The following is a 21,446-nucleotide window of genomic DNA, read 5'->3' on the forward strand; positions in this document are numbered from 1 at the left end:
ACCAGTTGATCAGAGAATTACTTATAAAATTCTACTACTGACATTCAAAACTTGATCTAGTAACCAACCAAAATTCATCAATAGGCTTCTTATTCCTTACACTCTGCTCAAATCCCTTTGCTTTGTTACACAAAATCTCCTCACTATGCCATCTCTAAAACACATTAATACCATGCAATCTAATATCTTCTCAGTTACTGCACCCTCCCTCTGGAACTCCATACCAAATTACCTACCAGAAGAAACAACCCTAAAATATTTCAAATCTAAATTGAAAACATTTCTGTTTAGTGACGCCTTTGGATTATGATCGTCCTTATAGGAACAATACGATGTCTTCCTACCATGCCCTCTCCCTACTTCTTGTTTGCCCCTTTTATGTTCTTTTTCTCTCAATATTGTAATTCTATCCCCCTTTCCTTTTGTTAGAGTTCATCCTGTTTACTTGTTTGTTGTACTAACTTTCCCTAGTGACGTTCTTACTTACTAATTTAGATATTTTATTTTTATTTTAAATGTACCTTACATAATACCTTTATACCACCTAGAAGTCTTCAGGTTTACATTGAACTGGCAAGACTCAAGGTGAATAAAACCATGGGACCAGACAATTTGCACCCAAGAGTGCTCAGAGAATTGAGCGATGTCCTGGCGAAACCTTTGGTGAGCTATTCAATCTCTCCCTAAGTAAGGGGAAAGTTCCCCTGGACTGGAAATTAGCTAATGTCGTTCCTCAGCATAAAAAGGGTTGCAGGGCAGAGGCTGCGAATTATAGACCAGTGAGTCTCACATCAATAGTGTGCAAACTCATGGAAACACTAATTAAAAGCAAATTGGACAAGATCTTGAATGAAGGGAATCTTCGGGATCCCAGTCAGCATGGATTCACCAAGGGTAGGTCCTGCCAATACAATCTCATCAGCTTCTTTGACTGGGTAACAAGAAAGTTGGACTTGGGAGAGTCTTTGGACGTCGTGTACCTGGACTTCAGGAAAGCTTTTGACAGTGTCCCACACCGCAGGCTGCTAAGCAAGATGGAATCGATGGGGTTAGGAGAGACACTAACTGCATGGGTCAATGATTGGCTGAGTGACAGACTTCAGAGGGTGGTGGTTAATGGTACCCTCTCTAAAACATTGGAGGTGACCAGTGGAGTGCCGCAGGGCTCGGTCCTGGGTCCACTCATTTTCAGCATATTCATAGGGGATCTGACTCAAGGGCTTCAAGGTAAAATAACACTATTCGCCGATGACGCCAAACTATGTAATATAGTAAGTGAATGCAGTTTACAGAATTATATGCTTACATTGGAAAGTTGGTCCTCAACCTGGCAGCTAGGCTTCAATGCTAAGAAATGTAAGGTCATGCACCTCGGAAGCGGAAATCCATGCAGGACGTACTTCTTGAATGGAGAAACTTTAACTAGGACTTCAGCAGAACGAGATTTAGGAGTAATCATCAGTGCAGACATGAAAACTGCCAATCAAGTGGAGAAGGCTTCATCTAAGGCAAGGCAGATATTGGGTTGTATCAATAGAAGTTTCGTCAGCCGAAAGCCTGAAGTCATAATGCCGTTGTACAGGGCCATGGTGAGACCTCATCTGGAGTACTGTGTGCAATTCTGGAGGCCACATTACAGTAAAGATGTGCGCAGAATTGAATCGGTTCAGCGGATGGCCACCAGGATGATCTCGGGGCTCAAGGGTCTCTCGTATGAAGAGAGACTGAACAAATTGCAGCTCTACACTCTCGAGGAACGTAGGGAGAGGGGAGACATGATCGAAACATTTAAGTACCTCACGGGACGTGTCGAAGTGGAAGATGATATTTTCTTTCTCAAGGGACCCTCGGCCACAAGAGGGCACCCGCTCAAACTCAGGGGCGGAAAATTTCATGGCGACACCAGAAAGTATTTCTTCACAGAGAGAGTGGTTGATCATTGGAACAAGCTTCCAGTGCAGGTGATCGAGGCAGACAGCGTGCCAGACTTTAAGAATAAATGGGATACCCATGTGGGATCCCTACGAGGGTCAAGATAAGGAAATTGGGTCATTAGGGCATAGACAGGGGGTGGGTAAGCAGAGTGGGCAGACTTGATGGGCTGTAGCCCTTTTCTGCCGTCATCTTCTATGTTTCTATAATTTTATTTTTTTTTTTAATAAACTTGGAAAAAAAAGCAAGCAGAATATCACAGCAGCAGATAGTTCTTAATCTTCATGCAGCACTTGAGGTATCTCAACTAATCCTAATGCTGATTAAATGCCCAATATGCATCATATATTACTGAGGTATCTCAAATAATCCCATCACCAGAATAGAGATATAACAAGCCATCCAGTGCACAGAAGCCCTACCAGTAGAAAGCATAGCCTGTTCTACCTGCTTTCTCAGCTGCATCTCACCTCCCGCAGCAGCTGCCGTGCCTGTCTCAGACATGCTCCGTTCTCTCATCTCCTTCTGGGCTCCACTAGGTCCTGGCATAGTTGTCTTGACCTCAGAAGTAGACTTCTTCCGATCCTTATTGCACCATTTCCAGTCTGGGTGTGCTTTAAAATGGGCCTCCTTCACCTACACAAAGGGAGCAGAAGCTATGAAACTGCTAGTGACATGTTCATGCATATAAATACCAATACATTTACAATAGTCTATTAACACTCAACACAGACAAGTGCACACTGAGAAGAGTGTCTGCAGGATACTGACACAGTCATGTCTAGAAATAGCCAAGCACACACAAACAGCCTCACATTCACATGTCTCCTCTTTTCACACCCCTTGCCCCACTGTACCTGGAAGGCTAGATCATGATACTTCTGCTTCTCCTTTGGTCCCAGCGCATACCACCACTCCCCCAGAATCTTGCTGACAGTGCGATTGTCCTGGTTGGGATGCCTCTGGTGCACCAAGGCTCTGTGCCTCTTGCTGAAGATCATAAATGCATTCATGGGACGGCGGATGTGGTCCTTCTCCCGCTGTTGGGACAGTGTTAACAGAAGTTGCCACCATTAAAAATGATTCCCTCGTTCCTTGAAATTGCAAATGAACCAAGCTCATTACAGGTGTGCATTTCCTAGCATGTCTTGTCTAAAGTCCTCAGAATATATCTATTAGAATTCTTTTCGTATTTCCCTGCATGCCTCTTTACTCTTTTTATACCTTGTTGGGGCTGCGTCCATCCTTCTCAGAAGAGGAATCCCTGTCCTTTGGCAGAGCACTCAGAGACTGGGTCCGGCGCTTTCCTGGCTGGCTAGGGAGTTGAAGGTCTGGGGAAACTGTAGAGAGAAATCTGCAAGGAATGGAGAGCATTAGTGAAGATCCTTCTCAGTTTAAGAGTAGAGAATGACAGGGAAAAAATTTGTTCTCATCTCCACCCTATCCCCCATCCCCGCGAGCTCGGTCCCTGCCCCATCCCCACAAACCATCTGATCCCATCCACACAAACCTTGAATAGTTATGATTTTATATTGAACTTATTTTATTAAAGTATAAAGAAACAATATTCTGTACAATTGTCATTTTATAAACACAAATAATACAGAGCAAGGATCAACAAAATCCCCGTCTCCCCTCCCCTTCACATATATCTTCTCCACTATCGAGAAAACTGAATATGTCAAATTATTACAGAATGCTAACAGAATACTGAGAATACTGCAGCCACACATGACAGGAATAGTGTTAGAAGAGTGCAACTGCCTCAGAGAGAGTCCTAAGCCAGTTGGAAGCTAAAGAAGCAAGGCCTGGGCTTTGTGGTCCCCAGTTATGTCTAACACCAGCTCTAGCAGGATAAATATTTCAAATCTGATATATTCTAATCACAAAATAGAAAATAAAAAATTATTTTCTACCTTTTGTTGTCTCATCATTTTATTCTTCAAATCATGTTATCTCAGGCGCTGGTCTCTGTTTTCTTTTGTCTTCTCTTAACTCACTTGCCAGGGTCTCCTGACCATTTGATATTTCTTCTATATCTGTATATGTATTGTTCCCCATGTTCAGCATCTCCCTTCTTTATGTCTCTTATACGTCCCTTTCTAGTATTTCTCCTGTGCCCATCTCCCTGCCTTCATCATCTCACCATTCTTTGATTCCCTCCCCCTATGTACAGGGAGTGGTGAAAGAGAGAGAGAGAGATCCATGGTGCATCTCTCCCATTCCCTCTACTAACACATCCAACATTTCTCCCTCTCTCATCCCCCGGATCATGTGCATTTTTCACCATTGCCCACCAGCCCCATGCCCAACATTTCTCCTTCTATCATCCCTCTCCAGTACCATGCCACACCTCTCCCTCCATCACTATGTTCAACATTCCTCCCCTTGCATCCTCTTTAATCTGTCCCTGTTCCCTCTCCACCACAATTTCCAATATTTCTCCCTCTCATCCTTCTCTTCCCCATGCATCTCTACCTCAATACTCTCTCTATGCCCAACAATTTTCCTCTTTCTTCTTTTCCCCATGTGCACCATCTCTTTCCCTTTCACACTCATGCCCAACATTCTCCCTTTATATTCCCTCCCTTTATATTCCTTCCCTTGTGTCCCAAGTTCATGCCCCCTCCCTTCCTTCTGTGTCCCGAGTTCGTGTCCACCTCCCTGCCTTCATTCCAAATTCATGCCCATCCAATGTCCCAATGTGCTCCTTCGCTGCCCCCCCTTATTTCTCCCTTTGTCCCACGTTATCCCCCTCTCCCTTACTTGTTCCCTTCAGGGCCGTCCAGCTGGGTATGCCCCCCTCCACCAAAGCCAACACAAGGGCTTCCCTCCGATGTCAGAGATAACATCAGAGGGAAGCCTTTCTGGTCAGCCAGGGTTCCTAGTTTACCTCGATTGACCTCCTTCCAGCTTGGCTGCTCCTTCTTGTCTTCAGCGGCACTTGTTTGCCAGAACAGCATACAGCGGCTTTTGCACGCTGCTCGCTGTCCTGGCAAAAAAGTGCGGCTGGGGCTGAAGACATTGTCACCATGTCATTCTCTATTTAGGAGTCTCAGGCTTCCATCACAAACTCAGAACCTTCTCTGCTTAAAGGCAGGAGGAGGGCAGGTGCCAGCAAATCTCAGACTCACCTCCCACCTTCCCAGCTTAAGGAGAAGGAGGGTAGGTATGAATGAGTTCTAGGTTGATCTGTCTCTCAACTTGAAAAGGGGAGGGATGAGGGGTCTCAGATTTCCATCTATCACTTGAGGAAGAGCTCAGCATGTTGAATGAGAAGTGTACCAAAGCCACACTAACATAATGCGGTTGTTATATGCATTTTTGCAAACTGCATGCCCCACCCTGCGCACTATGTGTGAGCACACTATATTAATGTATTTTTAGTATGCCACACTAATTGCAAAATTAGCACATTTGTCTTTAAGGCTTTTTCTTTTTAGATTTTTTGAATGTTTCATGCACCAATGATGCCTTAAGGAATCTAAAAGAAAAACCCTTAGAAAAAAATCCAGTAGTTTTGCAATTAGTGTATCCTAGAAAAATAAACTGGCAAAGTTTACCTTTTACTACTACTATTAATTATTTCTATGGTGCTATCAGACGAACGCAGCACTGTACAGAGTCATAAAAAGTAAGAAAACAGTCCCTGCTCGAAAGAGCTTACAATCTAAACAGGCAAGATAGACAAACAAGATGTCATGGATTCAGTTAAGGGGCATGGTTAATCAGCTGGCTGGGTTGGAGGGCAGAGGAGCAGGGTTAAGGATTGAAAACTATATCAAAAAGGTGGGTTTTCAGTCTGCTGTTAAACAAGGGAAGGGGCTTGACGGACAAACTCGGAAAATTTATTCCAGGCATAGGGGGCAGCTAGATGAAAGGAACAAAGTCTGGAATTGGCAGTGGAGGAGAAGGGTAAAGTTAAGAGTGACTTATCTGAGGAATGGTATTCTCTGAGAGGTGTATAAGGAGAGAGAAGCGAGGAGAGATATTGAGGGGCAGCAGAATGAACACACTTGTAGGTCAGCAATAAGATCTTGAACTGTATGCGATGGCAGATAGGGAGCCAGTTAAGTGACTTAAGGAGAGGGGTGACATGAGTGTAGCGAGGTTGGTAGAAGATGAGTCGCGTAGCAAAGTTTTGCACAGATTGCAAGGGGGAGAGGCAACACTGAGGGATACCAGTTAGGAGTGGATTACAGTAATCTACAAATGAGGTTACAAGAGCTTGGACAAGGATCCAGGTAGTGTGCTCAGAGAGGAAGGGGTGAATTTTGGTGATATTGAAGAGATAGAAGCAGCAGGTCTTAGTAGCCTGTTGGATGTACGTAGAAAATGAGGTCAGAATCGAAGATGATTCCAAGGTTGTGAGCAGAGGAGACTGGAACAATGACAGTATTATTTACAGAGATGGAGAAAGGAGGAGGAGGAGCAGAGGATTTAGGAGGAAAGAGGAGCAGCTCAGTCTTGGACATATTTAGTTTCAGATGCTGGCAAGACATCCAGGCAGCAATGTCAGCCAAACAAGCAGAGACTTTTTCTTGGACTTTAGGTGAAATTTCAGGTGTAGAGAGGTAGAGCTGGGAGTCATCAGCATAAAGGTGATACTGAAAGCCATGGAAAAAGATCAGGGCACTGAGGGAAGAGGTGCAGAGAGAGAAGAGAAGAGGTCCTAAGACAGAATCCTGGGGTATACCGACCGCTAACAGGGTAGCAGCAGAAGAGGACCCACCAATACATACACTACAGGTGCATTGGGAAAAGTAGGAGTCAAACCAGGAGAGGACAGAATCACGGAATCCAAACGAGGACAGCATATCAAGGAGTAAGATGTGATTTACAGTATCAAAGGCAGCAGACAGGTCAATAAGGATAAGGATAGAGTAAAGGCCCTTATATCTGGCCATGAACATGTCACTACAGACCTTATTGAGGGCAGTCTCTGTGGAGTGTTGGGGGAGAAAACCAGATTGTAGAGGATTGAGAATCTATCGAGTTGAAAGGAAGTCCAGGCAGCGACGGAGAATAAAACACTCGAGTATCTTGGATAGGAACAGAAGAAGTGAGACAGGGCGATAGTTGGATGGGCAGGAGGGTTCCTGCGAGGTTTTTTTGAGAAGCGGCTTAACTACCACATGTTTGAAGGCAGCAGGGACAATTGCAGCGGAAAGAGATAGATTGAGAATTTGGCATATGGGAGGGATAACAGTATGTGAGATGGGGGTCAAGTAGAGGGGTGGGAATAGGGTCTGAGGGGCATGTAGTAGGCTTGGCTGAAGACAGAAGTTGTGCAGTTTCTTCCTCTGTGATTACAGTGAAGGCAGAAAAGTCAGCAGTAGCTGACGGGGGGGTGGGGGGGTGGACAAGCGGGTGGAGCCGGGCAGGAGAAGCTTCCTGAGCTGTTTGGGTGAAGGATGAAGGGGAAGTGCGAGGTTGAAGCTCAGGAGAGTGGATGGTAGGTAGGGGAAAAGGATGTGACTTTGTAGTGAACTCAAGGGCGATCTTGCAAACTTTGTCATGGAAGTAATCAGTCATAATCTGTGGAGAGAGAGAAGGACGGGTCGGAAGTGGGGGTGCTTTGAGGAGAGAGTTAAATGTGGCAAAGAGACAATGTGGGTTGGAAGGGGAGTTAGTTGGATGTAGTAGTCTTGCTTGACCTGTGTAAGTGCAGAATTAAAGGAGGTCATCATAAATTTAAAGTGAAGATTTGAGCCAAAGGCACTCAGCACAACAGGTGCAGGAACGTAAGTAATGGACACTGGGAGTGAGCCAAGGTTGAGGTTTGGCACGCCTGATAGAGCGAGAAACAGGGGGAGCAAGGGTGTCCAGTGCAGAGGAGAGAATAGAATTGTACGATGAGACAGCCTCGTGACAGACTTAGATAACATAGGAGGCAAGGAGAGATGAAACAGTGGATGAGAGCGTGGAAGGATTGAGGGCTTGAAGATTTTGAAACCTCTTGAAGGTGACTGGGCGTGGTGGAGGGGGAAGGGGAATAATGGTGAAGGATATCAGATGGTGATCAGAGATGGGAAGTAGAAAATGACACGGGGAAAAAATCTGTCCCTGTCACTGCCCCATCACTGGACCACCATTCACTTCACTGCCCCGTCCCCGTCACTGCCCCGTCCCCGTCCCATCCCCGTAACATCTACCCTTCCCTCTTGCCACCTCACTGCCCTTCAGCACCCCTCGTGCGGTCCGTGTATCTCCCTCCCTCCCCCTTACCTTCGCAGCGCATTTTAAGATTTGAGTAGCTTGTTGAAAGCCGTCAGAGTGTTCGTGCAGTCGCGTTTGTATGTGGGCGGAAGCTTCTCCTATGCTCCGGCGGCTTTCAACAAGTCTCAAACCTTAAAACGCGCTACGTAGGTAAGGGGGAGGGAGGGAGATAGATAGATTTGGGTAGGTAGGAAAGAGGGAGGTGACCGCGCGCATTTCCTCCCTTAACTGCGGGGACAAGGCCATTCACCATTCCACGGGGCAGTAGATGGTCTTGTCCCCATAACTGCAGTGAGCACCTTTCCCCCCTCCACTGTTTTGGCAGGTTACCCGCGGCTACTCTCGGATAGCCGCAGGTAACATCCACCGTGACATTCTCTAATGGGAAGCAGTGAGGTAGAGAAGTTAGAGAGAGAGCAGTTGGAGGAAAAAACAAGGTCAAGGCAGTGGTCATCCTGGTGAGTGGGGGTTGTGGAGAATAGCTGGAGGTCGAATGAGGAGGTTAAGGCAAGAAACTTAGCAGCATACTTGTCAGTGGGATCATCAGGGTGAAAATTAAAGTCCCAAGAATGAGGGAGGATGACAACTCAAGAAAGCCCAAAAGCCAGAAGTCAAATTCAGTGAGAAAGGAGGAAGGGGACTTGTTAGGGGGGAGATAGATGACCAGTTTATTTTTCCATAGACATACAATTTGTGTGTTATATGTGTAAAACTACAGTATACTTACGCATCATCATGGTCGCTCTCCGTCTCACTGTCTCCATGTGGTGGTGGTAGCTCTTCTGTCAATAGCTGGGCCTCGTCATCATGGGGGCAGGGTTTGTTGGGATCTCCGCTGGGCTGAGGTGCCAATGCTGGACTTTTGGGATGAGCCAGGCCCAGTGATGCTGGCTCACCCCCTGTAACGCTGGAGGACTCATGGGCAACAGCCGAGGACTCCGGTGGTTCTGTAAATGTTCAATGGTAGAAGGAAAGGGCATATTAGGGAGTAAATTAGAGCATAAGTCTGCATGCCATGCAAAAAAATTTCACCTGTCACACATTACAAAATGCACATGTCCTTTGTAAGGAGCATTTACCAAAGAATAAACCTTCAGTTCTTCCTGCTTCACCATATCCAGCAGTCTCATCTGTGACTGTAGTGGACAAAGCCAGCTTAAAGCAAGTGACTCAGGGTGCCAAGACTTGCCTCACTAAATTGTTCCTTCACCACACAGCAAGAATGTCCTTCTCCACTCCTGTGGCTTTTTTTCTTTTAATTTATTTTACTGCGATCTCTCTGCCTCAGGCTTTGAATCAGTTAGATATTTTCTGTTTCCAAGTGCCTTATCTGACATTTTAAAGCTGCTGCTTGGCCTGAGGCAGAAAGAGCACAGGAAAAAACAGATGCAGAAGAGGAGAAAGATTCCCCTGCTGCTTTGTCAATGCTGCAGCAGATAAGAGAAAGAGTTGAAACTCCTGCTGGGGCTGAGAGCTGAACTAGGAGGCTGACAGGGATTTTGGAAGAAGTGAAAGGAGGACACTTACCATGAAGGGAAGAAGCAAGCAAGCATACAAGGAAAGATGTTAGGGTAAATAGGTAAAGTGGAAAAGGAAGATGTTAGGGGAAATAGGGGAAAATAGGTAAAGGAGAAAAGGAAAATGTTAGGGGAAACAGGGGAAATAGGTAAAGGGGAAAAGGAAGATGCTAGGGGAAATAGGTAAAGGGAAAAAGGAACGGGCAACAGATACTTAGGAAAGAGGAAAAGGAAGATGTTAGAGGAAACAGAGGGAAATAGGTAAAGGGGAAAAGGAAGGGGCAACAGATACTTAGGAAAGAGGAAAAGGGGAAAGGGGGAAAGGAAGATGTTAGGGGAAACAGGGGAAATAGGTAAAGGAGAAAGGAAGATGTTAGGGGAAAGGGGAAAAGAAAGATGTTAGGGGAAAAGGAAGATGTTAGGCGAAACAGGGGAAATAGGTAAAGGGGAAAAAGAAGATGTTAGGGGAAATAGGTAAAGAGGAAAAGGAAGGTGTAACAGATACTTAGGAAAGAGGAAAAGGAAGATGTTAGGGGAAAGGGGAAAAGGAAGATGTTAGGTGAAATAGGTAAAGGGGAAAAGGAAGGGGCAACAGATACTTAGGAAAGAGGAAAAGGAAGATGTTAGGGGAAATAGGTAAAGGGAAAAAGGAAGATGTTAGGGGAAATAGGTAAAGGGGAAAAGGAAGGGGCAACAGATACTTAGGAAAGAGGCAGGAGGGCAGATATTGAGGACATATTGAGGAGAGTGATGAGGAGAAAGCAAATGTGCTAAACAAATACTTCTGTTCTGTGTTCACAGAAGAAAATCCTGGAGAAGGACCGAGATTGTCTGGCAAAGTTACACGAGATAATGGAGTAGATTCTGTGCTGTTCACGGAGGAGGGTGTTTATGAGCAACTTGAAAAACTGAAGGTGGACAAAGCGATGGGACCAGACGGGATCCATCCCAGGATACTAAGGGAGCTCAGAGAGGTTCTGGCGAGTCCTATTAAAGACTTGTTCAACAAATCTCTGGAGACGGGAGTGATTCCTGGGGATTGGAGGAGAGCGGATGTGGTCCCTATTCATAAAAGTGGTCACAGGGATGAAGCAGGAAACTACAGGCCGGTGAGCCTCACTTCAGTTGTTGGAAAAATAATGGAAGTGTTGCTGAAAGAAAGGATAGTGTACTTCCTTGAATCTAATGGGTTACAGGATCCGAGGCAACATGGCTTTACAAAAGATAAATCGTGCCAAACGAACCTGATTGAATTTTTTGATTGGGTGACCAGAGAGCTGGATCGAGGACATATGCTAGATGTAATTTACTTGGATTTCAGCAAAGCCTTTGATACAGTTCCTCATAGGAGGCTGTTGAACAAACTTGAAGGGCTAAAGTTAGGACCCAAAGTGGTGAACTGGGTCAGAAACTGGCTGTCGGACAGACGCCAGAGGGTGGTGGTTAATGGAAGTCGCTCGAAGGAAGGAAAAGTGACTAGTGGAGTCCCTCAGGGTTCGGTGCTGGGGCCAATACTGTTCAATATGTTTGTGAGTGACATTGCTGAAGGGTTAGAAGGAAAAGTGTGCCTTTTTGCAGATGATACCAAGATTTGTAACAGAGTAGACACCGAAGAGGGAGTGGAAAATATGAAAAAGGATCTGCAAAAGTTAGAAGAATGGTCTAATGCCTGGCAACTAAAATTCAATGCAAAGAAATGCAGAGTAATGCATTTGGGGATTAATAATAGGAAGGAACCGTATATGCTGGGAGGAGAGAAGCTGATATGCACGGACGGGGAGAGGGACCTTGGGGTGATAGTGTCCGAAGATCTAAAGGCAAAAAAACAGTGTGACAAGGCAGTGGCGACTGCCAGAAGGATGCTGGGCTGTATAAAGAGAGGCGTAGTCAGTAGAAGGAAGAAGGTGTTGATGCCCCTGTACAGGTCATTGGTGAGGCCCCACTTGGAGTATTGTGTTCAGTTTTGGAGACCGTATCTGGCGAAAGACGTAAGAAGACTTGAGGCGGTCCAGAGGAGGGCGACGAAAATGATAAGAGGCTTGCGCCAGAAGACGTATGAGGAGAGACTGGAAGCCCTGAATATGTATACCCTAGAGGAAAGGAGAGACAGGGGAGATATGATTCAGACGTTCAAATACTTGAAGGGTATTAACGTAGAACAAAATCTTTTCCAGAGAAAGGAAAATGGTAAAACCAGAGGACATAATTTGAGGTTGAGGGGTGGTAGATTCAGGGGCAATGTTAGGAAATTCTACTTTACGGAGAGGGTAGTGGATGCCTGGAATGCGCTCCCGAGAGAGGTGGTGGAGAGTAAAACTGTGAGACTGAGTTCAAAGAAGCGTGGGATGAACACAGAAGATTTAGAATCAGAAAATAATATTAAATATTGAACTAGGCCAGGTACTGGGCAGACTTGCATGGTCTGTGTCTGTGTATGGCCGTTTGGTGGAGGATGGGCAGGGGAGGGCTTCAAAGGCTGGGAGGGTGTAGATGGACTGGAGTAAGTCTTAACAGAGATTTTGGCAGTTGGAACCCAAGCACAGTACCGGGTAAAGCTTTGGATTCTTGCCCAGAAATAGCTAAGAAGAAAAATTACAAAAAAAAAAAAAAAATTTAAATTGAATCAGGTTGGGCAGACTGGATGGACCATTCGGGTCTTTATCTGCCATCATCTACTATGTTACTATGTTATGTTACTATGTTACATGGGGATGCAAGAGAGTAAGGACTCAAATTAGGCAGAAACTAGAATTGGGTAGGAGACCAGAAGAAGGCAGACTCTAAGGCTGACTGGGGGACTCGGGGCTTGGGTGCAGGGCAAAGTCAACCCATGGATCAGGTGAGCACTGGCTCAGGATACCGGGTAATAAAGGGTGTCAAAACCCCAGTCCAGCATTTCTCCCTCAAATGCCTTCCCCCTCCACCTGCGATCCAGTATTTCCTCTTCTCTCTCAAATTCCTCCCCCAGTCTACCTTCACACTCATGAAGGCACCAGCAGCAGCTGTGATACACACACACTGCCTATACCCAGTCTGGAATCTTCCCTCTTGCTTCTTTTGCAACTTCTTGTCTCCAGCAGGGTGGAATGTGGCAGGGTAAAGGTTCTATACTGGGTACAGACAGCATGTGTGGATTGCTGCTGTTATAGCTGGCACTTAGATTGTGAAGGTACATGCAGGGGGAAGGGGTTAAGAAAGGAGAAACTGGATTGTGGTTGGGGAGAGATATACTGGATCACGGGTGGGGGGCGCTGATGGAAATGTTGGCTCAGTGTGCCACACAATCCCTTGATCTGACCCTGCTTGGGTGGCATTGTGAGTAAGGACTTAAGGATTGAGTAGAATAGAAGAATGGGCACCTTGGGATTATGTAGAAGAACAATATGAACTAAGAACCTGAGGGGAAGGGAAGGGGATGGGATTTGATTTGCAAGCAGTCCCTGTTTTATGAACATCCGACTTACGTCGGACTTGTATTTACGAACAGGGGTCCTGTTCTATCTTCGGTGTCCCATCACGCCCCTCTCCCTCCCCGAGTCCCAACATGCCCCTCTCTCTCTCTCCCTCCCTCCTTCCATTCTGTGCCTCAAGTACATGCTTCTCTCCGGCGAGTGTTTCCTTCTGGCTGGCTCCCTTCTCCTTGCCGCAGTCATTTCTCTGCACAAAGCTGTGGGCGGAAGTTCCTACGTGCATCCCGTGGCTGAGCTGGAAGCCTTCCCTCTGACGTGGGAGGAGTTTCCTCCAAGTCAGTTGTGGACCATGTGTAGGAGCCACGGCCATGACTTTGAGAAGAGAAGTACGGCAGGGAGAAGAGAGCTGGCCACAGGAAGTAACACCTGCAGGAGGGAGGCAAGTGCGAAGAAGGACATGGAACACTTTGTACAGAAGAGGGAATATATTCACTTGTTCACTAATTAAAAGGGTATTGAATTGGTTTCCTTGGGTTTGTGTGGAGTGTTTCACTTGGTAATTAGGAAAGACTTAAAGATCTCAGGCTCCAATGTTCTAAACCTATCATTAAAATCCTGAGGGTCACTGCAGTGCTCGTAAATTTTCCAATTTCAAAAAGACAAGCAAAAGCTTTGCATGCAAATGAGCTCCATGGAGGTCCATGGAAATTCCATCAGATCAGTCATTGGAGAAAGCAACTGACAAAGGTGCAGAATAGTCCATGGAATGAGGCATTAATGTGCACATGCACCATGAAATGCTATGTTGCAGGTATGCATAAACATCAGTCATAGGTGTGCCTTATTATGGTACATCAAGGGCACAAGGCATAAATGTCTGTTAATGCCATAAGTGGAGGGGAAGAGCGGAACTACCAGCAAACCATGCAAATGACTTCTTCTACATTGCTTCTGCAGGACATATATGCTGCCCCTGTATTTTTTCCACCTTTCATGCAATTGGCAGCTCCAGACCTGCCAGCATATGCACAAAAAGTGCACAAGACACTTAACTCATGCATATATATGTCATAACTGTGGATTTATGCTAGTATTCTGTAACAGCAATTATGCACACAATTGCCATTATAGAATTTGCACTTAGTATACACACTTTAGGTGACTTTTTAAGAATTGCCCCTGCTTTGCATGTACAGGATAATTTTATAACAAAAGGCACCTGTTTTAGCAGGCAAGATGGTGGTGCCAATATGTCTTCATAAATGCTTCTGCAAATCCAGAAGCAATAAACATTATTTCTGCTCAAGAGCTGCTAGAACTGTTAGCATGCAGAGTATGCAATTATAACATACATAAATTACCATATTTTATAATCAATGCACATACTTTGCAACTCCACCACCTAAAGTAAAATTAGTAAGCTCATATCAACATGCATATTTATGTTTGCCCTAATTTTATTTTAAAATAATTTTTATTGAGCATTCACCAATACAACCAAAATACAAAAAAATACATAAAAATACAAAGAACAAGATAGCTGCATGTGCCCTAATTTTAACCAAAGCAACTAGAAATGACTATACTTTCAATAAATTTACCACTAAAAATATTAATTTTATTGAAAGAAACAACAATATACTATATCACCCACCCATATAGTAAGTATAGTGAGTTATGATTCAAGCACATAGTAATACAGCTACTCTAACTCTGAGGCTATTATTCCACCTTTAATAAAGAATATAGATGAAATAGATTAGCTTACTATATGGGTGGGTGATATAGTATATTGTTGTTTCTTTCAATTAAATTAATATTTTTAGTGGCTAATTTTATAAAAAAACATTTTACACAAATATATCAACACATACGCTAAAATTAATTTATAACACTACCCCTTGAGCAGAGCAGAGCTTACCTTTGCTGTGACTGGAGGGGATTGGATGACTGACAGGTTGCTGGCCCTCACTGGGCTGAACAGAAGAATCAGGCTGGCTGGGAGATAGGAACGGGACCAATGAATGCCAGGGGAAAACTGCTACAGAGCGGGGCTCAACATTTGTCCAGACTGGAAAAAACAAACAAACATTGAATGATCAAAAAAATTAAAGTCAAGCATAGTCCAATTACATAGGAACACTAGGCATGGTTCATGAAGAAAGGTTCAACCATAATTCACATCCCAGTGGGAGTGTACAAGGATACAGTATACCCATACACACTGTCTTTAGGAAAAAGGTAGCCAGCTTGAACATCCAGAAACACCGTATTTCCTGTTTACGGCAGCATATTCTTAGTACAGTACACATAATTCAGCTCACCCACAATCCCAGTCACAGGTTACATCACAACCTGCATTTCAGTATTACTCACAAAATGTGCAACTTTCATATTCTTCTCTTCCTCTTTTTCACCACCCAAAGCCAGATTAACTATTAGACAAACTAGTTAAATTGACTAGGGCAGCAACAACCAAAGCAAAGCAATGGATCCTCACTCAAAGAACTTCTACCTGAAGAGAGGGTAAATGATTTTCCTCATTATCTCTCTCTATATATTTATATATATAAAAACTTTTGTAGTATGTGTATAGGTTTAAAAGTATGCCCCCACATTACATAACAGGTTGTTGAAAATTAGGCAACATTTCTCTGTGCAAAAGACAGCACACACAGTATTCTATCACTGCACACAACTCGCATAGCATTAACTTGTTAAAGGGACAGTCACATAGGCAGAATTCATCTTTATAGTGGCAGCTTACAGAATGCTGATAGCTGTGCATGTCACATTTAGGGCAAATATTTACACAAGCCACAGAGATGTCATATTTGTTGTCGGTCCAGTCAGCAATTAGATGAGTGACTTCCTCTATTGATCGGTTGATCTTGTTTTCTTTCTTGCAGAAAGGAATGCATATTATAATATCATCTGCATAGGAGAAGTGAGGTCATTCCTGTCTAAGAAGTGTCCTAGTGATGACATCAGTACGTTGAAAGGTATTGGAAAGAGTGGTGAGCCTTGGGGTACTCTGCTTGATGCTGATTATTCTTCCACTCTTTCTCCATTCATTTTTACATTGCATGTTCTGTTTGTTAGGAATCCTTCTAGCCAAGTGTGTTTGGTGAGCTTTGGGGTACTCTGCTTGATGCTGAGTACCCTAAGATGTTCTTCCACTCTTTCTCCATTCATTTTTACATTGCATGTTCTGTTTGTTAGGAATCCTTCTAGCCAAGTGTGCACTTTACCACTTATCCCTAGGAAGCTTTTAAGATCAGTAATAGAAATTGATGGTCTACCACATCAAATGCACTAGCTATCGTATTTTTTGCTCCATAAGATGCACTTTTTTCCACACAAAAGTGGGTGGAAATGACAGTGCGTCTTATGCAGCGAAGATACAATTTTTACCACCTCCTCTCCCCATGCCTTTTTAAAACAAACCCCCGCCCGCCGTACCTTTTAAAATGTGCGCCCCCCCCCCCACCCGTTGTACCTTTTAAAATGTGCCTTATAGCTTGGTGGTCCAGTGGTGTATCAGCCGGCAGGAGCGTACTTTTTAAGCTCCTGCTTGGGCCTGCTTGTCTCTCTGCTGTGTTTCCAGAAGCCCGGCCCTGTGTCTCTCTCTTAGCACCGGCCGCTGCATGTCCTCCTCGCTACGATAACGTCTTTCCGGAGCGGGGATAGCGTCCTCTACTCGTTTCACTTCTCCCCCCACCCAAGATACCAACAAGACACGAGACAGTGCACCCAGCAGCCCCTCTCTCAGAGACAGCGCCACCTGTTTGCAGGATGTCAGGCTGCAGGGAGAAAGGTGGCGGGAGAACTGCGATGGCGTCTAAGCCCTGAAATTGTTATTAAAATAAAAGACTGCATTTTTCGATGTAGCCAGTTACAGCATGATGTTGTTTTATTGGAAGGAGTGCACTTGGAAATAATAATTGGATCAATTTTTCTCAGGCAAAGGCAGCAGTGGAGTACCAAACACAGCAAAAATTATCCCTTCCTTAACATATAATGAAGGAGCCTCAAAGATTAGGAGTGCTCAGTGTCCTCAGAGTAAGAACTGTTTCCTGTGCTTTCATAGACATTGCTGAATGTCTCAGTTTGGGCACAGTAAGAGAGCTGGAAGCGGGCCATTCTGAAGTTCTGGAGATGGATTTCGACTTTTGGGAAGGAGTAGGGAGGAGTAAATTAGGCTGGGGTGGGCAACCTTGGTCCTGGAAGGCTGGCTGGCTGCCACTAGACATACCTACCATTAGACGTGCCCACCACTAGACGTGCACTGTACCTACCACTAGACCACCAGAGGGGGAAAAGAGTACAGGGCACACCATTTGGTTCAGAATTATTTTTTCTTGAATTTTCCTCCTCTAAAGATGCGTCTTATGATCAGGTGCATCTTATGGAGCGAAAAATTTGATAAGTCGAATTGTGGTACAAGGACTTGTCCAGTGCTCATTCATGTTCTAATCTCGGATGTCAGGGCACTGAGTAGTGTTTCAGTGATATGTTTTCTGAAACCCAATTGTGTGGTATATAGTTGTTTATAGTGTTCCAGATACTTTGTGATTTGATTTGCTTCTGTCTGCAGTTCTTGGCATCGTTCATTTCTCCATTTTGATCTTTTGGGATAGGTGTAAAATGGTTTTTCCTAGGTATCTTGGGACTATTCCCTTTTCTAGTGAGTCATTCAGCCAGTCTAATACATATTTGATGGAAATTTTTAGTAGGAAAATTAAGCAGGCATCTAATGAGCATTGAGATCTGGTGAATTTGGGTAGTAATTAGAGAATGACACAGGGAAAAAATTTGTCCCAGTTAATTCGGTCCCTGTTCGTCCCTCCGCCCCCCCCTCCCCCCCCAATCCCCATGAGATCAGTCCCCATCCCCACAAACCATCTGGTCCTATCTGCACAAGCCTCAGATAGTTTTATACTGAACTTATTTTATTAAAGAATAAAAAGAAACAATATTCTGTACAATTGACATTTTATAAATCACAATTAATTCAGAGCAAGGATCAACAAAACCCATCTCTCCTCTCCTCCCTCTCTCAAATAGCCCCTCCACTATCGAGAAAACTGAAGTCAAATTACTACAGAATGCTACGTAGAAAAATCAAGCTAACAGAATACTTCAGTCACACATGGCAGGAATAGGAGAGTGCAACTAGGGTAACTACCCCTGGTCAGAGAGAGCCCTAAGCCAGCTGAAAGCTAAAGAAGCATAGCCTGGGCTTTGCAGTCCCCAATTATGTCTAACACCAGCGCAGGATACATATTTCAAATCTGATATATTCTAATCACAAAATAGAAAATATATTTTTTCTACCATTTGTTGTCTGGGGATGGGCGGAATTCTGGTGGGTACAGATGGGGATGGCCAGGATTCTGGCGGGGACGGGTGGGATTTCTGTCCCTGCGCAACTCTCTAGTTCACAGCAGTGCCCTGTAAGGTGCTCCACTGCTCTGTTGCCATGTCTGGGTGGCTCCTCCCATGTCTAAAAAGTCTTGTTCTGGATGTATGGGACTTGGATGACTATTTGAACGAGAATGTGGTATAAAGATAGACATAGTAGCGGTCTGGACTAGAGGATGACACGGTGGTTGTTACCCGCGGCTAGCCGTGAGTAGCCGCGGGTAACCCGCTGAAACGGGGAAAGAAAAATAGTAGTCCCTACGGGGACGGGGACAAGGCCATTCACCGCCCTGTGGAGCGGTGAATGGTCTTGTCTCCGCAGTGAGGCATCAAGGATTGCGCGGTAGAGCAGCCCCCACCCGCCCAATCGCAGCGTTTAGCCAGCTCCATCCCTCCACCTCACCTTATATGCTGTTTGCCGTCTTTCTTTTTCCCAAGCTGCACGCGTTCAAAAAGCGAGTTGATCAATCTTCTCCTCTGACGCAACCGGAAACAGGAAGTTGCAGGAGAGGAGAAGATTGATCAACTCGCGCAGTTGCACGTGTGCTCGGGAAAAAGAAAGCCAGCAAACTCAGCATATAAGGTGAGGTGGAGGGAGCTGGCTAAACACTGCGATTGGGCGGGTGAGGGCTGCTGGACTGCACGATCGCGCATGTTCCCGGCTCACACTAGGAAGGAGGGAGTGAAAGGGAAAAAGATTCTGGGCCAAGAGGATGAAGAGGGAAAGAAAGAAACCCACAGCAGGAAAGAAAGGGGAGGACAGGCAGGTGAGCCAGATGCTGGAAGCAGGGGTGGGGAAGAAAGAGGGAGAGAAGCTAGATGGGGTTGAAAAGAAGAGACACTCTAGTATGGAAGAGGAAGATAGGGGAAATCTGGACACAGGAAGGTAACAGAAAGAGGGGAAATTATGTGCATGGGGCATAGGGATAGAGACATAAAGGGGACATGCCATGGGGATGATCTATGGACACAGGGGGGGGGCAATGCCAGATACATAGGGGAGATATTAGAAATGGGGAAAATAGGAACACAGAAGCGAGATGGTTTGTGGGGATGGGACAGGGACCGAGCTCGCAGGCTCCAGCAGCTTGCACAAATTATATTGTGACGTGCCACAAAAATAAGAGGGAGGGAGGTAGATAGATAAGCCACGCAAGAGGAGCTGAAGAGTGGTAGAAAGGAACAGATGGTGAAGGAGAGAGGGAAGGGTGGTGGTAGAAAGGAATAGAACAGACATTGAAAGAGGGTAGAGAGGAACAGACCCTGAAGGGAAATGTTGGAGACAGAGTGGGGAGAAGACGCTGGAAGGGAAGAAGACAGATGCCAGACAATGGGGGAGCAGAGGGAAGAAGATGGGTGCTAGACCAATTGGGGGGGGGGTGAAGGGAGAGGCATAGTAACAGCAAATGGAAGAAGCAGAGAGAAGACACACAGTGGATGGAAGGAATTGAATGAGAAGATGTGGAAAGCAGAAACCAGACAACAAAGGTAGAAAAAAAAAATTATATTTATTTATTTATTTTTTGCTTTAGGATAAAGTAATATATTAGTTGTGTTGATAAAAATTTATAAACAAAGCCCTGCCAGCTGAACATCTCTTTCTCTAGTTCATCAGCCAGAACTTTGATTTATAAGAAAGGAATAAGCTAAATATTGCAGTACTAAGACTTATATGGATGCTGCGGGGACGGTGATGGGGCAGTGAATGGGATGGCGGTGAAGGGGATGGTGGTGACGGTGACGGGGCGGTGAAGGGAATGGCGGTGACAGGGCGGTGAAGGGGATGGTGGGACGGTGACGGGGCGGTGACAGATTTTTTTCCCCGTGTCATTCTCTAGTCTGGACGATCAAACGCCTGGACATACAGATGGACGATTTTTTTTTAAAAGTATACTTTAGACGTATTTTTCGAGAATGGACATTTGTGCCCTGCTAACTTTTAGCAATTAGTGCCTTAAGTCCAAATCGGACTTAGACGTATGTTTTGATTATGCCTCTCTATGTTTCTAGTGGAGTGCGCCTTCACGGATATAAACAGACATTTTCCATTTCAGATACAGGCTGAAGAAATGTCCATTTGGATCCATCTGGAAAAGGCCGCTTTGAGGCTGGTTGACCTTTACGGGCAGACCCCAATACAAACAGATGATCCAACAATCAAAATTCTTTCATAACATCTAGATACTTAAGGAAATATGCAATCGTGTTTTCAATTTTATTCCTTTTTAATTTATACTTTGGTATTTTTTTCATGTTTTCCCTGGTGCCCTCGGTTTGGTTCTAAACTAAACTAAACTAAACCTTGGGTTTATATACCGCACCATCTCCACGAATGCGGAGCTCGGCACGGTTTACAGGAAGAAAGATGAGAAAGGAACTACAGTGGAGAGATTCTGAATTGCTCTGTACCCTTTATTTTTCCCAGGGGTGATCTGTGAGGAATGGCCCCGATAAAGGTGATAGTGGCCGCCTTCACAAAGGATTATAGTTTTGTTCCATCAGATAGCTGTTTCCTGGGCATGTGGCCTAGATTTGCTAAAATAATGGATATTTGGTTGAGTTTATTTTGCCCAACTGTTCTGAAAATGCTGGATCTGTGTTTTAATTTTTTTTTTCCAGGTCTGCATTTTCTTTCCATGTCTGTTTAATCTACACTGTCTCAGCTGTCTTATCTCCTTATGCATGTGTGTATCCTTGGGCCTGAGACATCAAGTGAAATCTCTCCTTCCTACCATGCTTACTGATGAGCACATTTATTTTCCTGGTCTATTCTATTTTTACGAGTCTCCCATATGTTTTGAAATTATCCCTCTATTGTATGTAAATGTGTGATACACTTTTTCTTCCTTGTTCTGCCTTTATTATCTGTATGCAGCTTTGAGATACAAGCATTCTCTCAGACTTTTCTCTACTTTCTGAGATTTATGCCATAGTGATGATACAT

The 21,446-nt window shown here is 44.7% G+C and overlaps 1 protein-coding gene across 4 annotated transcripts in view; it reads right to left on the reverse strand.

Annotated features, from left to right (window-relative positions):
- CIC (capicua transcriptional repressor) overlaps window positions 1–21,446 on the reverse strand; it is a 245,949-nt gene that overhangs the window by 89,027 nt on the left and 135,476 nt on the right. For all 4 annotated transcript variants that reach the window (XM_033963466.1, XM_033963465.1, XM_033963463.1 and 1 more), the window contains exons 3-7: window positions 15,000–15,149; window positions 8,879–9,098; window positions 3,157–3,286; window positions 2,790–2,972; window positions 2,403–2,568 (exon numbers count right to left, since the gene is read on the reverse strand). In XM_033963466.1, coding sequence (XP_033819357.1) covers window positions 2,403–2,568; window positions 2,790–2,972; window positions 3,157–3,286; window positions 8,879–9,098; window positions 15,000–15,149 — 849 coding nt within the window. The remainder of the gene's footprint in view (window positions 1–2,402; window positions 2,569–2,789; window positions 2,973–3,156; window positions 3,287–8,878; window positions 9,099–14,999; window positions 15,150–21,446) is intronic.

Source organism: Geotrypetes seraphini, chromosome 11 (genome assembly GCF_902459505.1).
Source record: "Geotrypetes seraphini chromosome 11, aGeoSer1.1, whole genome shotgun sequence".
NCBI classification, from domain to species: Eukaryota; Metazoa; Chordata; class Amphibia; order Gymnophiona; family Dermophiidae; genus Geotrypetes; species Geotrypetes seraphini.